Source organism: Cygnus atratus, chromosome 1 (assembly GCF_013377495.2).
Source record: "Cygnus atratus isolate AKBS03 ecotype Queensland, Australia chromosome 1, CAtr_DNAZoo_HiC_assembly, whole genome shotgun sequence".
NCBI lineage: Eukaryota > Metazoa > Chordata > Aves > Anseriformes > Anatidae > Cygnus > Cygnus atratus.
In genome coordinates, this window is record NC_066362.1 from 202,667,272 (window position 1) to 202,680,845 (window position 13,574).

General features: G+C 44.8%; 1 protein-coding gene across 4 annotated transcripts; it reads right to left on the reverse strand.

The window, feature by feature from the left end:
• Nucleotides 1-1,014: 1,014 nt before the first annotated feature.
• Nucleotides 1,015-10,187, reverse strand: HIKESHI (heat shock protein nuclear import factor hikeshi). 4 transcript variants are annotated; one of them, XM_035560379.2, is made up of 6 exons: nucleotides 9,992-10,180; nucleotides 9,373-9,481; nucleotides 8,890-9,127; nucleotides 3,846-3,997; nucleotides 2,912-3,030; nucleotides 1,015-1,236 (listed from the first exon to the last, which is right to left on the reverse strand). In XM_035560379.2, exons 3-6 carry the CDS (start codon nucleotides 9,038-9,040, stop codon nucleotides 1,182-1,184), a joined length of 477 nt encoding a protein of 158 aa, XP_035416272.1. In that variant the 5' UTR covers nucleotides 9,041-9,127; nucleotides 9,373-9,481; nucleotides 9,992-10,180; the 3' UTR covers nucleotides 1,015-1,181. The 4 variants fall into 4 exon arrangements, with proteins under 4 accessions (XP_035416272.1, XP_035416271.1, XP_035416270.1 ...); XM_035560378.2 differs by having other exon boundaries at nucleotides 9,350-9,481; XM_035560377.2 differs by lacking the exon at nucleotides 9,373-9,481 and having other exon boundaries at nucleotides 2,912-2,970; nucleotides 9,992-10,187.
• Between the last annotated feature and the right edge of the window lie 3,387 nt (nucleotides 10,188-13,574).

Genomic DNA, 13,574 nt, shown 5'->3' on the forward strand with positions numbered 1-13,574 from the left:
CTGGCTTTGACTTGAACTGGCTATTTTTGGGAGCTGCCCCATCCCCAAAGCCCCCTCCAAGGAGCACAGTGGGCCACAGGGAACCACAACCTGCTGACCCCAGGCTGAGTGAGGCTCAGCCCATGTGCTGGCTTCAGGACCGTCTGGTAGTGAAGGACCATGTTTTTACCTTTCCTCTGATTGAATAAAGCAAGAAGGTTGGTTCTGCAGCGTCAGGGAAAGAGTAGTTGAGCGTTATTTGGTAAGGCCCTGGCACAGGTTGCCCAGAGAAGCTGTGGATGCCCTGTCCATGGAGGTGCCCAAGGCCAGGCTGGATGGAGCCTTGAGCAACCTGGGCTGGTGGGAGGTGTCCCTGCCCATGACAGAGTGGTTGAATTAGATGGGCTTTACAAGTCCCTTCCAACCTAAACCATTCTGCGGATCTGTAATTCCCTTCCTCAGAGCCTGGAGAAAGAGCACAGACTGCTCAATGAGCAGAGGTTTCCTCCCACCCACAGTCACATTTACTTCATTCACCACTGGTATCTGCAAGCGCCAGTATGCGAGTCCATCATGAACATCCACCACCAGAGGGTCTCATAATAAGGTAGAAACCTAAAACAGTGTGGAATTTAGTTTTCCGATACGCTATGATATTTCCACACAATAAACCATTTGTGGAAGTTGTGTAGGATGTGAGACTCAGCTGCAAGCCTGGAACAAGACTGTGAGCTCCAGCCCAGCAGTATGGATGTTTCCCCTCAGAGAGCTCTATGGTGGCTTCTCCTCGAGGAAGTAGGACAAGCCAGCAGCAGAGAAAGGGATGATGCATACAAAGGCAGTACCCGGAACCCACCGTAAGGAATTATGACCATCTCTAGTCACCCATCAATTGTACTTGGTCATTTCAAAAGCCCTGTCTTCTTTTGTAGTAAACACCAGTATCCCCTCTCTCACACCTTGGCAGTTGTGTGGAGGAAGAAATACGTTCTACTTTTTCCTCTCAGTGCTTCCATTCAAAAACGCACAGGCAAGCAGTTTTCACAGATTTTAATTTTAAATAATTTTCAAGAGTAATATAAAAGTTTGTCTATTCAGACTAATCGTTTTTTTCCTCCCTCAAAATTCTTCAGTGAAGTTAACTGCTGTATATTTCTGACACCACTGGTTAGGGAGCACTTCAAATGACATGATTTATAAGCTTATGTTTTCCAGAAGAGGGGGTTCTGTGTCAGGCGTCTCTGGAAGTTCTCATACCTAGAAAAAATAAATTAAAAAAATCAAAAGGTGTTGTAATTAAAATGGCTTCGAAAATGACACACATAATGTAACTGATTTGCCTTATAATTTTAACAGAAATCTTAAGAGAAAGTAGTCCCCATTATTTTTTGTCTTCCCAAACAATTCCAACTTCCACATTTATCATACACAGCAACCGTATAGCAAAATCTAATGAGGAGAAATAACTAACACATGGTAGAATCAAGCATGCACATATCCTTTCCTAATTTCACTTTCCTTACCAGGAAAAACACGCAAATGACAACCAATGTTTGAATCCACAATTGACTTAGAGCAGTGAAAAACATGGGAAGCACACAATTTTTGTGACTTCCTCAAAAAAAAAAAAAAACGAAGCAGCAACCTGCAGTCTTTGAGGTGCAAAAACCTAGAAACCCCTTTCAATCTTCACAAATGCAAGCTGCAAGATATCCCAAACTACTGCCAATGAAACAAAGACAACAAAAACTTCTACATCTGAAAATTCTTAACCTGATTCAAATGCGAGAAGAAACCTTGAAGTGCTTTAAACCCACTCAAATTAAAAACAAAAGAGGAAAAAGGCTTATCAGTGGATTTCTAAGCCAAATGAATGGATTTCCATTGCAGCCAGTCCAGTGCAGACCTAAGATACTCTCGATTTTACAAGCTATAATTAAATGCGTTATGACGACAAACATACGAACAGAACCAATTCCCCACCCGCTGTGACTGTAATCAAGTTAGCAGACAAATGCGTTTGCTTTATCAGAGTTATGCCTCGCTTCACTTCACTGTTTGGAACAAACAAAACCAAATTCAGCGTTACCCAGGGCACGACCAGCCATAACCCTCTTTCTTTAGCCTCTCTTCCCCGTGGTTTCTCCCACCTTACACCCACGTATGTTCATGGACTGCCACGTTACCTTCTATTTAGGAGAGATCTGCATCAAATTACACTCCCAAAGGAAACATAATGCTTACGGTAACTGCTCACAGACTCGTGCTGACCTGTACTAATGATCAAATTGTCCAGAAAGCCCAAAATACTTTTTAGAAAAAGGGCTTGGGTTAATACTGTTGAGGCAAAAGAGGGCTAATTGATAAAATATTAGAAAGAATTTTTCACAGTTTACCTCCAGAGTACACGGGCTATCCCTGCTAAAAATCCTCTCTCAAAAACTAGTCCCTGGGAAAGAACTCAGAGACTTTTTTATCCTGCTGGCAGAACCAGGTCAACTAGGAATATGATTTTTTCCTCCATCCCTTCCATATTCTTAAGCAATGTAACTATGCTGGAGCTATGTCTAAGATAACAAGCATAAAAAGAGCCCTAAAGAACAAACTGACAGGCATCAGCGTTCTGTCTCCCCATGACTCAAGAAGCACTTGCAGAATCACCAACACGCTGTAACCCCACATATGTCAAGGGTGACATTTCTAGAAACAACAAAACTCACAGGTGAACAAAATGAAAAAATATATGAAGATACTGACAAATAAACATAAAAACAGTGGACAGAATGCCTGTATACTTTAGGTAAACAACAGAGAATCAGTAACAGACTTCTCTGCATCATTTCCCTGGATGACATGGCAGTAATACCTAGCAATCAGATGTTTTGATGCCTAGGAAAAAAAAACACTGGACACTACAGATCATTTCCATTACCATTTCAGGACTACGTTTGCAGGAATGAAAGCTTCAGAAGGATTTGGCGTCATCTGTGCCTGAGTAACGGCAAAAGAGGAAGCAAAATTATAGAAGTTATCCAACATCTTCTGAGTGAACTGAAATAGAAGAGAGACATCCTAAATAAGTTTTTTGTTCAGTTTGAATTTGCGTGCAAAGTTTTAGCAGATATGCAGCTCCTCCACGAAGTAAAACTAGCATAGTCATCTAAAATGCAGCGGGAAGGTCCATACATCAAGGCCAGGGAAGTCAGTTTTAAGAAGATCACAACATCCTAACTCTCAGTTTTGCCCTCAGATCCGCCTGGTGTTCAGAAATCCTTTTCAGAATCTTCACTTGAGCCCTCCCTGGCCAATTTCATTCAGCTGGATAAGGAGCTGCAGGAAGAACATTTTCTTCTTGTGACAGCGAAGTGATGCAGTGACAAGTGCTGGCCCCTCCTTCAAATTAAACCATCAGAACTGCAGACCACGTTAAAGCTGGAAAGTCCAGCTCGTGGCAAACCACCGGCTGCTGCAGGCTTTTCAGTTGGCTTAACAATCAGCCTCATTACGTCACAACTCATTGCCAGACTCAGCAACAGGGAAACTTCCTTCAGCTTCCACCAGGAAGGCTTCGATGACTCAACGATATTTTTTTAAAATAGAGTGACATGAGTACTACAGTCTATTGGCCCAGTTCTACTGAGCATACCAAACCTGATCCTCGGCAGCAGAGGACTACTAGAAGATGTCTTCTAGCACAAGAAAAAAATCACCTCAAAATTCCAGATGATCTGACAATGATTAGGTTGGTTGCAGTCCTATAACCACCCACAGCAAGTTTATATTTTTAAATAATGAATTATTCGGAAGCTCAGTTCTTGAGACTTTGCTACCGCAGAGGATTTCTGAAAGCAGGACGTCCGCCATACCTCTGTGAACGAGTCTACTGATGACACAGCAGCACTTGCAACAGGAGTCTGCTGTGCCAGGTTCTCCAGCAGTTCCACCGAGATTCCAATCTGGGCCACGGTTGGCGTCTGCGGGAGGTTCATGGCACCAAAGGGGTGTTGGCTTCCCTTCCCTGAAAGGGCCACAAACAGCACAGGTTACACGTGACACGCATTTGAAGCCAGTGTTACTTAAATCACCAGGTTTCTTCTGTAGGAGGTCTCTGGTGGGGGGTGTGGAATACGTCTCCCTGTCACAGGGATACAGAAAGCACAGCCCGAACTCTGACACAAGCTCATATATGCACAACAGATGAAAAGGTGTGCCAGGTACATTTGAAAAAACACAGCAGATCTTAAGGAAGCTTAAAAAAAAAAGAGAGAGAGAGAAGAAATATTTTTAAAGCTACTTGTGAAGGAAATAGCTTAAACAGAAATTATGATCTGTGAGTAAAAGACAGCAGCACCTTTCTTCATAGGAACCAGTCCTTTAATTCACATTGTAATGATTACAGAAAAATAGGAAACATGCAGCACTGCTGAAGGAGTTGTTTGATTCACTCACTCAAAACCAGGTGCTTGTGAACCTGCCCGTGCACTGAAAAAACAGACAATGTTCCTTCAACATCACTGCCTTGAAGCTATCCCTGTGGAGAGCTGGGCAGCCCCATGCCTCATCAGACCACCCACGGCAGCAGAGGTCAAAGAAATAACCATGGAACACCTCTGACTTCGCAAAAGATACATAAAAAACCACATGAACCAGGTAGAAGAACACCCCCGAATTGCACGCCGCTCACACAAGCGCCATCCAAGCCCCTGCCATCGCTCCTGACCCTTCTCACCTCGGTGTTAACCGGCACTTTCAGCTCCAGCTAGCGTCTCTGCAAACAACGACAGGCATCTAGAGACAAGGGACTCTGATCACCCATCCCTCTTTGGCAGTATCCGTAAATGAAAATACAGGGAAAAGGTCTGGGGGCTCACAATGCTATTAGGTGGAGTATTGATTTTTTAATTTATTTTTTTATTTTTTACTCAGTTTGAGAAACCCCAGTGGGAAAAGTATCCTTTTAACACCTAAGTGATGTTTCAGTAGCCCTCTCTGCTCTCCTACCAGCAGTAGGAAGCAAAGCTAACCAAGAGCTGTCCTGCACACCCGTAAACACTACCTTGAGGTGCCAAAAACGCGAACTGAAATCAAAAGCAGCGACTCAGTCCCACATTTAAATATTCAGCCAGCAAAACCAGCACAAGTTTAAAGACCACAGATCTCAAACTTGCCCGTTCCTCTGCGGAGGCACAAGGCACTGCCAGGAAGAAGCCGGAGCCCAACCTGTGCAGAAAGCAGAGCCAGAGCTCAGCAGCTCTTTCAGCTGAGGCCGGGTGTGTGACACTCCTCACCCTGACCCCAGGACTGGGACCCAGTGCGATGCTCACAAGCAAAGCACTCCCTCTTCTCTTCAAATGCTACTTTAACACAAGGCCGGTAAGGACAGAGTTTGTCTTCTGAAGTGCTGTTAAGGAGCTCCTCTGGGAAATGCCACTGCTGTATGAACTCAACCTCTGCTGTGGGCAGCTGCTTGCTTGTAAAGTGTATAAAAGCTTCAAGAATATAACAGAAAAGCTATCAAATAAACAAATATCATGCTCAAGTTCATTATTAAAGAATCCCCTCAGCAATACAGCTGGTAGAAGCTTAACACCTTGTAACTTCTTCAGCTGAGAAGCTTACAATAAAAAGATAAAATCCTCAAGTAACAAGCAGCTCACTCGGAATGTATCACTACTTTAGAAAGACACCCGCGATCTAAATACAATATATCCATATATTTTGTCCATTTTGGAGAGAAAAGCATCCTCTGCCGTCCTTCCAGTCCACATCTCAAATGCTTGCCCCTTGCAGTTAGCCTTCCAAACCTTCCAGATGCAGAGAACACTGAGCTGAAATACAAACTGGGAATGGGAGACTGGGAACTGAAATACAAACCCAGTTTTTTGCATTCAGATTCTCTACTCCCCAACAAACTATGTCATCGCAGCCTGTTAAATAATTTTTCAATCCTTTATTTCCCCTTTATCCGAGCTTGAGTCAAGATGCTGAGCCCCTGTCACCTTTCAGCACAAGCATTTCAAAAACCTCACCCACCTGCATGCCTCAGATGTAGACCCTGTGTGAGATGTCACGTTTGTGAGCAGAAACAGAACCACATACAGCACTGCACGAGGCACAGTACATAAGGTCTGTAATAGAAAAGGGTTTCCTGGAACTTTTATCCCCCTTGTCAATATCATTCCTGTCTAAGGGCAAAATCCCAGCTGAAAGTTGATTTTGCATTTGTGCCACGCTTTCAGGTAAAAATGAAAAATAATGAAAAAAGTGTATAAATCTAAGGCAAGGGATGCTTCTAAGAAACGTGTCTAGGAATGTTTCCCCTTCTTTATGCACAATCACATGAAATTCACCTACTCTCTATCAGCAAAACAGCACACAGCCGTCAGATGAACATATAATTGCAGACACTAAAGAATTACCAGGCATTACTCTCCAGACCCAGAAGAACAAGCAAGCCAGCAACAGCGGCAATCGCCAGCAGCAGCGTTCCACTAAAACTTGACGCTCCAGGCCCCAGCTGCTTCCCTAGCGTACAACCTCCTGCTTTGAAAGGGAAGGCTAGCAAAGCATTTTATCCACAGCAGAGGCTGGAGATGCTCCTGCTCTTTATACCCCAACACCTCCAGAAGTTCAAGATGGCAAAGAGCCAGCGACCAGCAGCGGCATTCCCGAACGGGTTTCCAAAGCAACCGGAACACAGTTTTTGACGCAAAACCCAGCAGAACCTACGATGGCTCTGAAGGCATGCTGTGCAAGGGCAGCAGGCTCCCAAGGACAAAAAAAAACAAAACTTGCTCTCTCTAGTCACAGCTTGAGAACTGAGCACAATTCCTTGTGTGGAGTGATAAAGCTCGCAGCAACTTCACTAGGAACGCCAGAGACACTAGTGAATGACAAAGTACTCCTACTGCAGCTCAAACTGAAGTTCTCCAGGCTGAACAGACCCACATGCCTGGTGAGAAACAATACTGGTGATCAAACAACACTGGACCCAGTACTGGCCTTTTTGGGACACAATCAGGGACACAGATTTGTTCCACCCACACCCAACAATGGATTAAGTTGGAGCCCGAATAAGCGAGCTACAGGCATAATCCCTTGACAAGCCTTATGCAGAGGATGAAACTCCCCAGTTCACCTTCTTTACTCAGTCTCCTCCCGGAACAACACCGCTACCTACCAGTAAAAAAGGCACTCTGAATCAGGAGACCTGCGGGCACCCCGCCCACGTGCTGAAGGGCATGCCGTTGACATTTGGCCTCCTCACCCGTTTCACAGACACACGCTGGCTATCACCAGCGGGCTCAGGAAGCCAGCCTGAGACAGCCAAACGCAGATTTCAGCGGACAGTAAAGCCTCTCTGATTCCTCTCTCTCTAGTCACTCGCTCTGGTTTCCCCTTTCCAGTCTCAGTCCCACTGCACAACCCTTCGTTATCAAGGAAATTACGGCCGTGCAGCTCAGGCTGGCTCTGTGGTCCGAGATGAGCCGCAGGCAACACCAGAACACGTGGGCACAGCAAGCACGGCCCTGCCGCTTGGCACAGCCACCATCGCCCCATGCCACGGAGATCGTCCTCACGCCTGGTCCTGTGCTGACTGATGCAACCGAGATGCTGAGACAGAGAAAAAGCAGTTCAGAAAACAAGCAAGGTCACCAGGAGACGCATCTCCCATTCCTACCACCACCCAAAAGAAAGCAAGATACTTCTTTCTTGGAAATTATGGCAAAAGGCACTGGGCTGCAAGAGCATCTGGAAACATCTTTACCTACAAAGCTCTCTGAAAACAAACGGCTGAGAAACTCTTCTGAGCAGGACCAGCATACCACAAAAGATGTTAAAAAAAATAACAGTAAAAAAATACAGGGGACATATCACTCTTTCACTTGCTGCACAACTTCAGAACATGCAGACACAGACCACCCCAAACCTTCCTGTGGCTGTTGTCACCTGTTCAGAAGAAGGTCCCCGCTTCTAAGTGACCCCATTACCAGAAAGCATTTTGCCCTGTCCCTCCAAAGCCCACATCCCCTGTCACCACCTCCCCCTGCTACTCCAGGGCTGATGCAAACAACAGCGTGACACCTTCTGAGCAAACACTTATCACAGCACGCTCAACGCTTATCGAAATGGAGATTCGAGTTAAGGCTGTAAACTACATCGGAAGTGACGAAAGATTGTGTAGGCCTTTACCACCAAAATACTTTTAAGCTGCATGACTAACATCCACCCTTCCTTTAGAGAGAGGAAGCTGTGCCATGGGGGTGGTTCATTACTTCTACGATATGCATGAAAAAAACCACTCTTATTTAAAAAAAAAAGAAATTATAAACACAATTGAAGTAGCAGCAGCCTTCTCCGACCCTCAGGAGTCAGACCTCTCTGTCTCAGCTACACTTCAGAACCACCAAAACATTTGGGAAGCTGACTGCCCCTGCCGAAAATCCTCTGTTGGGCAATCACGTAGTGCACAGCACCTGAAGCAACCAGCCTTCTGAAGTCACCGTGTCACACCTGGCTGTTTACAACTCCTTTCCCTGTGCTACAAAGAACACAGCTGTTAAACAGTAGTAGTAAAAAGAAAATTTCCCAATAATATCTAGCCCAATGCCTAAACACCATGCTAAGAAAAGTCTGGGCTCGTTCTTATTCAGGTTGTGCAGAAGCAGTGGAAGACATGGCAATTGCATCCAAGATAAAACAAGTGAGAAATCTCACCAGGAACACAAACAAACAGCCAGACTTCCACAAAACTCATCAAATGCTTCTAGCACCACATCTGCTAGACACTACCTGGAAACAGAACCACCTTCTCAAGCAACTTTTTGATAAAAACCACCTACTAACGTTTATCCCCTCACACACGGAGTAACACTCCCATTTCACTGGCTGCTGTTTTTCTCTACTTACCAGACTTCAGACCAGAAATTTTGAAGATTGCACTTGGTTTCTCATTAGTGACAAAGCCCAGCAGTTGCCACACTGCCATCCCACTCTGGTCCGGGTAACAAAAATAGACAGATCCTCCCATTCCTTCCGGAAAAGGTATAGTTCCCAGCATGAACACTACTACATGGTTGATGTTTTCATAGTCTGGTAAATCAAATACAAATTTGTCTTCGGCCACTTGTTGAGGAGCTGCTTGCACCTGTAAGGAACAAAACTGTTGTTAGTATTGCTGTGTTTTCCATCTTTGAGTATAACTATGAATCTCCCTTCACAGAAATATGCCTAGGGTGGAATACAACAAAAAAAATGAGGAACATACTAATCTAAATAGCCAGATAAAAGTCAAACACATCAGGAGAACTGAAAAAAAAATACTAAAAAGGGACAAGTCTTGTTCCACCTACACTGAACACAATCCTACCCAGGCCTACAGGATCCGAATACCTTCACTCCCCATGCGCGTAGGCGGAAAATAGGGTGCAGGAGAGGCTGCCAAGGCTATGAGCAGTGGCTGCTGAGCACCAGGCTGGCACAACCCCAGCAGCACGGAAACCTGTTCACACAGGAATCACAGAATCATTAAGGTTGGAAAAGCCCTCCAAGATCACCTGGTCCAACCATCCCCCTACCACCAATGTCACCCACCAAACCATGTCCCTAAGCACCACGTCCAACCTTGCCTTGAACACCCCCAGGGACGGTGACTCCACCACCTCCCTGGGCAACCCGTCCCAACACCTGACCGCTCTTGCTGAGAAGAAATGTCTCCTCATTTCCAACCTAAACCTCCCCTGGCACAACTTGAGGCCATTCCCTCTAGTCCTATCCCTAGTTACCTGCGAGAAGAGCCCCCCCCCCCAACTCCCCCCAGCTTCCTTTCAGATACAATAAACCTTCAGTACCCTGCTGGCTCAATGCCACAGCACAAAACCCACCCTCCTCACTCCCCACCCCCCCCCCCGAGCCCCAAGATTTGGGACCAGTGCTCCCCCTGGCCTTAAAACACTTCTTTCACGCCCCAACTCGGCTCTGAGGAGCCCGGGGCCCGGCGGCAGCTCCTCACCAGCCTGCCCGCCACCAGGCAGCCGAACATGGCGGCGGCCCCCGGCCCCCCTCAGGCTCTCGGCGGCTCCCGAGGCTCCATCGGCGGCGGCCCCCGGAAATCTCCGCGCCCCCCGGCAGCCCCCGATCGCTTCCGGAGCGCGGTGGTGGCGGAGGTGGTGTGTGAGGGGCGGAGCGAGGACTACAAGTCCCAAGGTGCACCGCGCGCGCAGGGCGCTAAGGCGCGGGGCGGGGAGGCGGGGGTCATGATGGGAAGTGTAGTTCGCACCGCTGCACCAAGGGAATTTTTGGGGTTGGAAAAGGAGATTATTTCTACACATCACCCTGATGTTACCTGCCCCAATGCTCAAAAAACAGTTACACGATTACCTACGCTCAAAAAAGTCACACAAATTCAAAGAAAAATGCATCTTTAAGACACCCAAAATCACAATCACTGGCCCACAAATGCTACCAGGTTCTCTGAAACTTCTGAGGGTGCAACCCCAAATCACGCAGCGCTCTCCCTGTGCCTCTGCTCCTTCACATAACTTCTGCGGGCCAGCAATGAGGGGCTTGCATTTGTGCAGAACCCTATTTCTGCTTCTGGGTGAAAACATGAAGAATTGAGGGAATTTCGCAGCTTGTTTCTGTATCTAGACATTGAAGTCAATACTGCTATGGAAGTAAAATGCAATATCCAAAGTGTTTAATCTGGATAAAACTGACCAAAGTAATTAGGAGCAAATAAAAAGTGTTAAAAAATAAAGAGAAAAAAAAGAAAAGTTATTCAGAAAAAACAAACAAACAAAAAAATAATCTGATTAAACATGCCAACATATGCCAAGAAGCACCACAAGACTACTCACAGAGCAGCATATGGTGCTGCACTGCCAAGAAACTGAATTTTTCCTCACAGATACAGTTCAGATGCTGGAAGTTTACATTGAAGAAGCGTGCACACTGTGTATATTTACTGTACAAATTGATCTTTGCTGCCATTTCAGAGCACCTGACATTATTCTGCGCTCGGTCAGAGCACAGCCCTCCTTGACATCAGTATTAGCTTCCATCAGTGCAATTTCCAAGCCTGCATCAAACCTTCCACAGACACCTGCAAGAGAGTTCAAAAAACAGGTTAACATCACACATCAGCTCAGTGGAATGGTTAGGAATAATTCTAGTTCTCCCTGGGCAAACTCAAAGACAGTCTTTCCTATTCCATCATCCCTTTCTTCTTGCCGATGTCTCTCAATGTCTGCCAACTGTTTGTAAAAAAAGGGAAAGGTTGTGACAGCAATAGGATAAACTTCAATGCCATGTGTCAGCAAAAAGGGACAGGGAAGCTATGTTTACATTTCACAGACATTTGTACATCTAGGATAACAACAGAGCTGGAGCTCTGTGCCAGAATAAAAGGAAGAACCTCACAGTGAGTGGGAGCATCTGCTTACTCCCATTGGGCTCTGTCCCCTCCTCTGTCTCTGTCCCAAGTTCCCTTTTCAGAACTGCCTGCGGTCCTGAGAAGTCTCAGACCATTTACAGTTTGTCCACAACCATTTCCAGTTTCTTTGTCCACCCAGAGCCTGCTTCCAGGACCCTTCCTGGGCTCCTCAACTTTCTTGGTTATTCATGGCTATCCCTTTCTATATCCCTTTCAGTCTCTTGTCTGTCTTTCTGGCATCCGTCTCAGTCTCTGTCCTGGGAATTCCATTTTTTTCCAATGACTTCTGCTACCTGTATCTTTTCATGGCAGTATTTCTCTCAAAATTCCCTAAATCCCAAATACTAATCTTTATTCCCCCTCCCCCCCCAATTTTATTTTATTTTATTTTATTTTATATTATTTTATTTTTTAAATGACACACCACAAACAACTACCTGTAACAGAATACCAGAATAATATATGAATATATCTTTATTTTTTTAAAATTTATTATTATTATCATTTTTTTCTCCAAAGTGCTGGTGTCTGTTTAAAGGAATAAGCAACTGAAAACAGAGCAGTTACAGATAAATTTTAAAGCTAGATCTAACCAAATTAACTGAAGGAGGCTAATGCATCTTTAAATAATCTGAAAGCAATCTTTCCTCAACTTTTATGTGAACTTCCATTTAAAAGGTAAAATTATACCACCCCTATCCCAGCTCTTTAACTCAGTTCTGAAAAATGAAGGCAAGTCTTCACATAAACATTAGGTTTGGTTTGATTTTACGCTTTAGAATATGCAGTATTATTAGAGTTAATGAACAAATCTCAGAAATAGCAAACACATTTCTTCTTGATTGGAAAATATTTTGAAAACTTTGTACTTGGAAGAATAGGTGTTGAAATTTCTTCAATGTCATGTAGTCATTCATTACCCTTACCCTCAGAAAATATGCAGGTAATCCAGAGCAATAAGGCATCCGTGGCACATTTTCCAATTAATAAATGCCTTGGCTAAACACTGAAACTAAGCAGTGTATCATTAAAGTAGGGCATCGGTTGGAACTGGTGAAACTGGTGGTTATTATATCTAAGTAGTGCCCTCCAGCCTCATTTTCACACCAGTGGAAAAAGTCTCCAAGAAAATGGAAGTTAAAATATTGTCTCCTCCTGGTTGAAGCATATGAGAAATATTCATGTAATCCAGAAGGAACCTAGCAGAAAAATACTAATGCCTAAACAGAAGGAGCAGAGAGAAGTTAATGCTGGGTGCAAGGTACAGTCAGTCACCTGCTGTAGGTAGCTGGCCTGGTTTCACAGTGCTTAGGTAGGAGGCATCTGGCCCACTGGTGATTCAGAGCCTGAAGCTGATCTCCAGGCTCTTTAGGCAGCACAGAGAGGTAAATGACTCTGCTGGTATTTACACAATCCTTCTAGGAGGATTTCAAGCCCTGCCTTGAGCCCTAGGAACAGAAAACACTGTGTGCAAGGATGAGTCTGATTGGCCCTAAATAGTACTAATTCCTTTATCTGCATGGGATCCAACTTGCTGAGGGCACTTCTCAGGCTGAAGGTTCTTATAGAGGAAGGGAGTGAGCAAGGGAAGAAAGGATGTCCAGCAGAAGTAGGAGATATGGTTTCCTGTCTCTCCTCAGTCTGAGGTAGTTTGAAGCTATTCCTCCCCTTCTCCAGGAACAGGGCCCTATGACAAAGAGATTCTGTATGATTCTCGACATCCCTCCTGCAGTAGCTGGGTCACAATATACAACAGGGAGATGCTGGTGAGGACTTCTAAAAAATACAGCCTGTAGGTCTGGTTTGTGCACTTATATCATTCTTTTCAGAACAGGATTTATTGAAGCAGAGAAGCCCAGAGCTCCCACAAGAATATGGCTGGCAATGACTTGGTCACTCCAGAATATCAGAAAAGAAATAAATGTGAAGTAATGGTCCATAACATTCAGTATAATTCTTTAAAACTTTGTCCACTAATCATCAAACTAATCAGGTGTGCATGGGCACTTCAAAAACACTATCCACAGAGACTAATCTCCACAAAAAGGCAGTGCCATACAGCCTTCTCCTTCATTTAAGTAAGCCATTCATCAAAGTTTAAAAGCCCAAATTAGTAGCATCACTGCAAATAATTGTTAATGACAAGCTTTTCAAAGGAATA

Bases quoted from the DNA above. Each gene is read 5' to 3' on its own strand.
- HIKESHI (XM_035560376.2), bottom strand. From the start codon at position 10,021: ATGTTCGGCTGCCTGGTGGCGGGCAGGCTG. The intron at 9,128-9,991 runs GTGAGGAGCTGC...TGTTCCTTACAG, and splicing joins GCCTGGTGGCGGGCAGGCTG to GTGCAAGCAGCTCCTCAACA. The intron at 3,998-8,889 runs GTAAGTAGAGAA...TGGCCCTTTCAG, and splicing joins AATTTCTGGTCTGAAGTCTG to GGAAGGGAAGCCAACACCCC.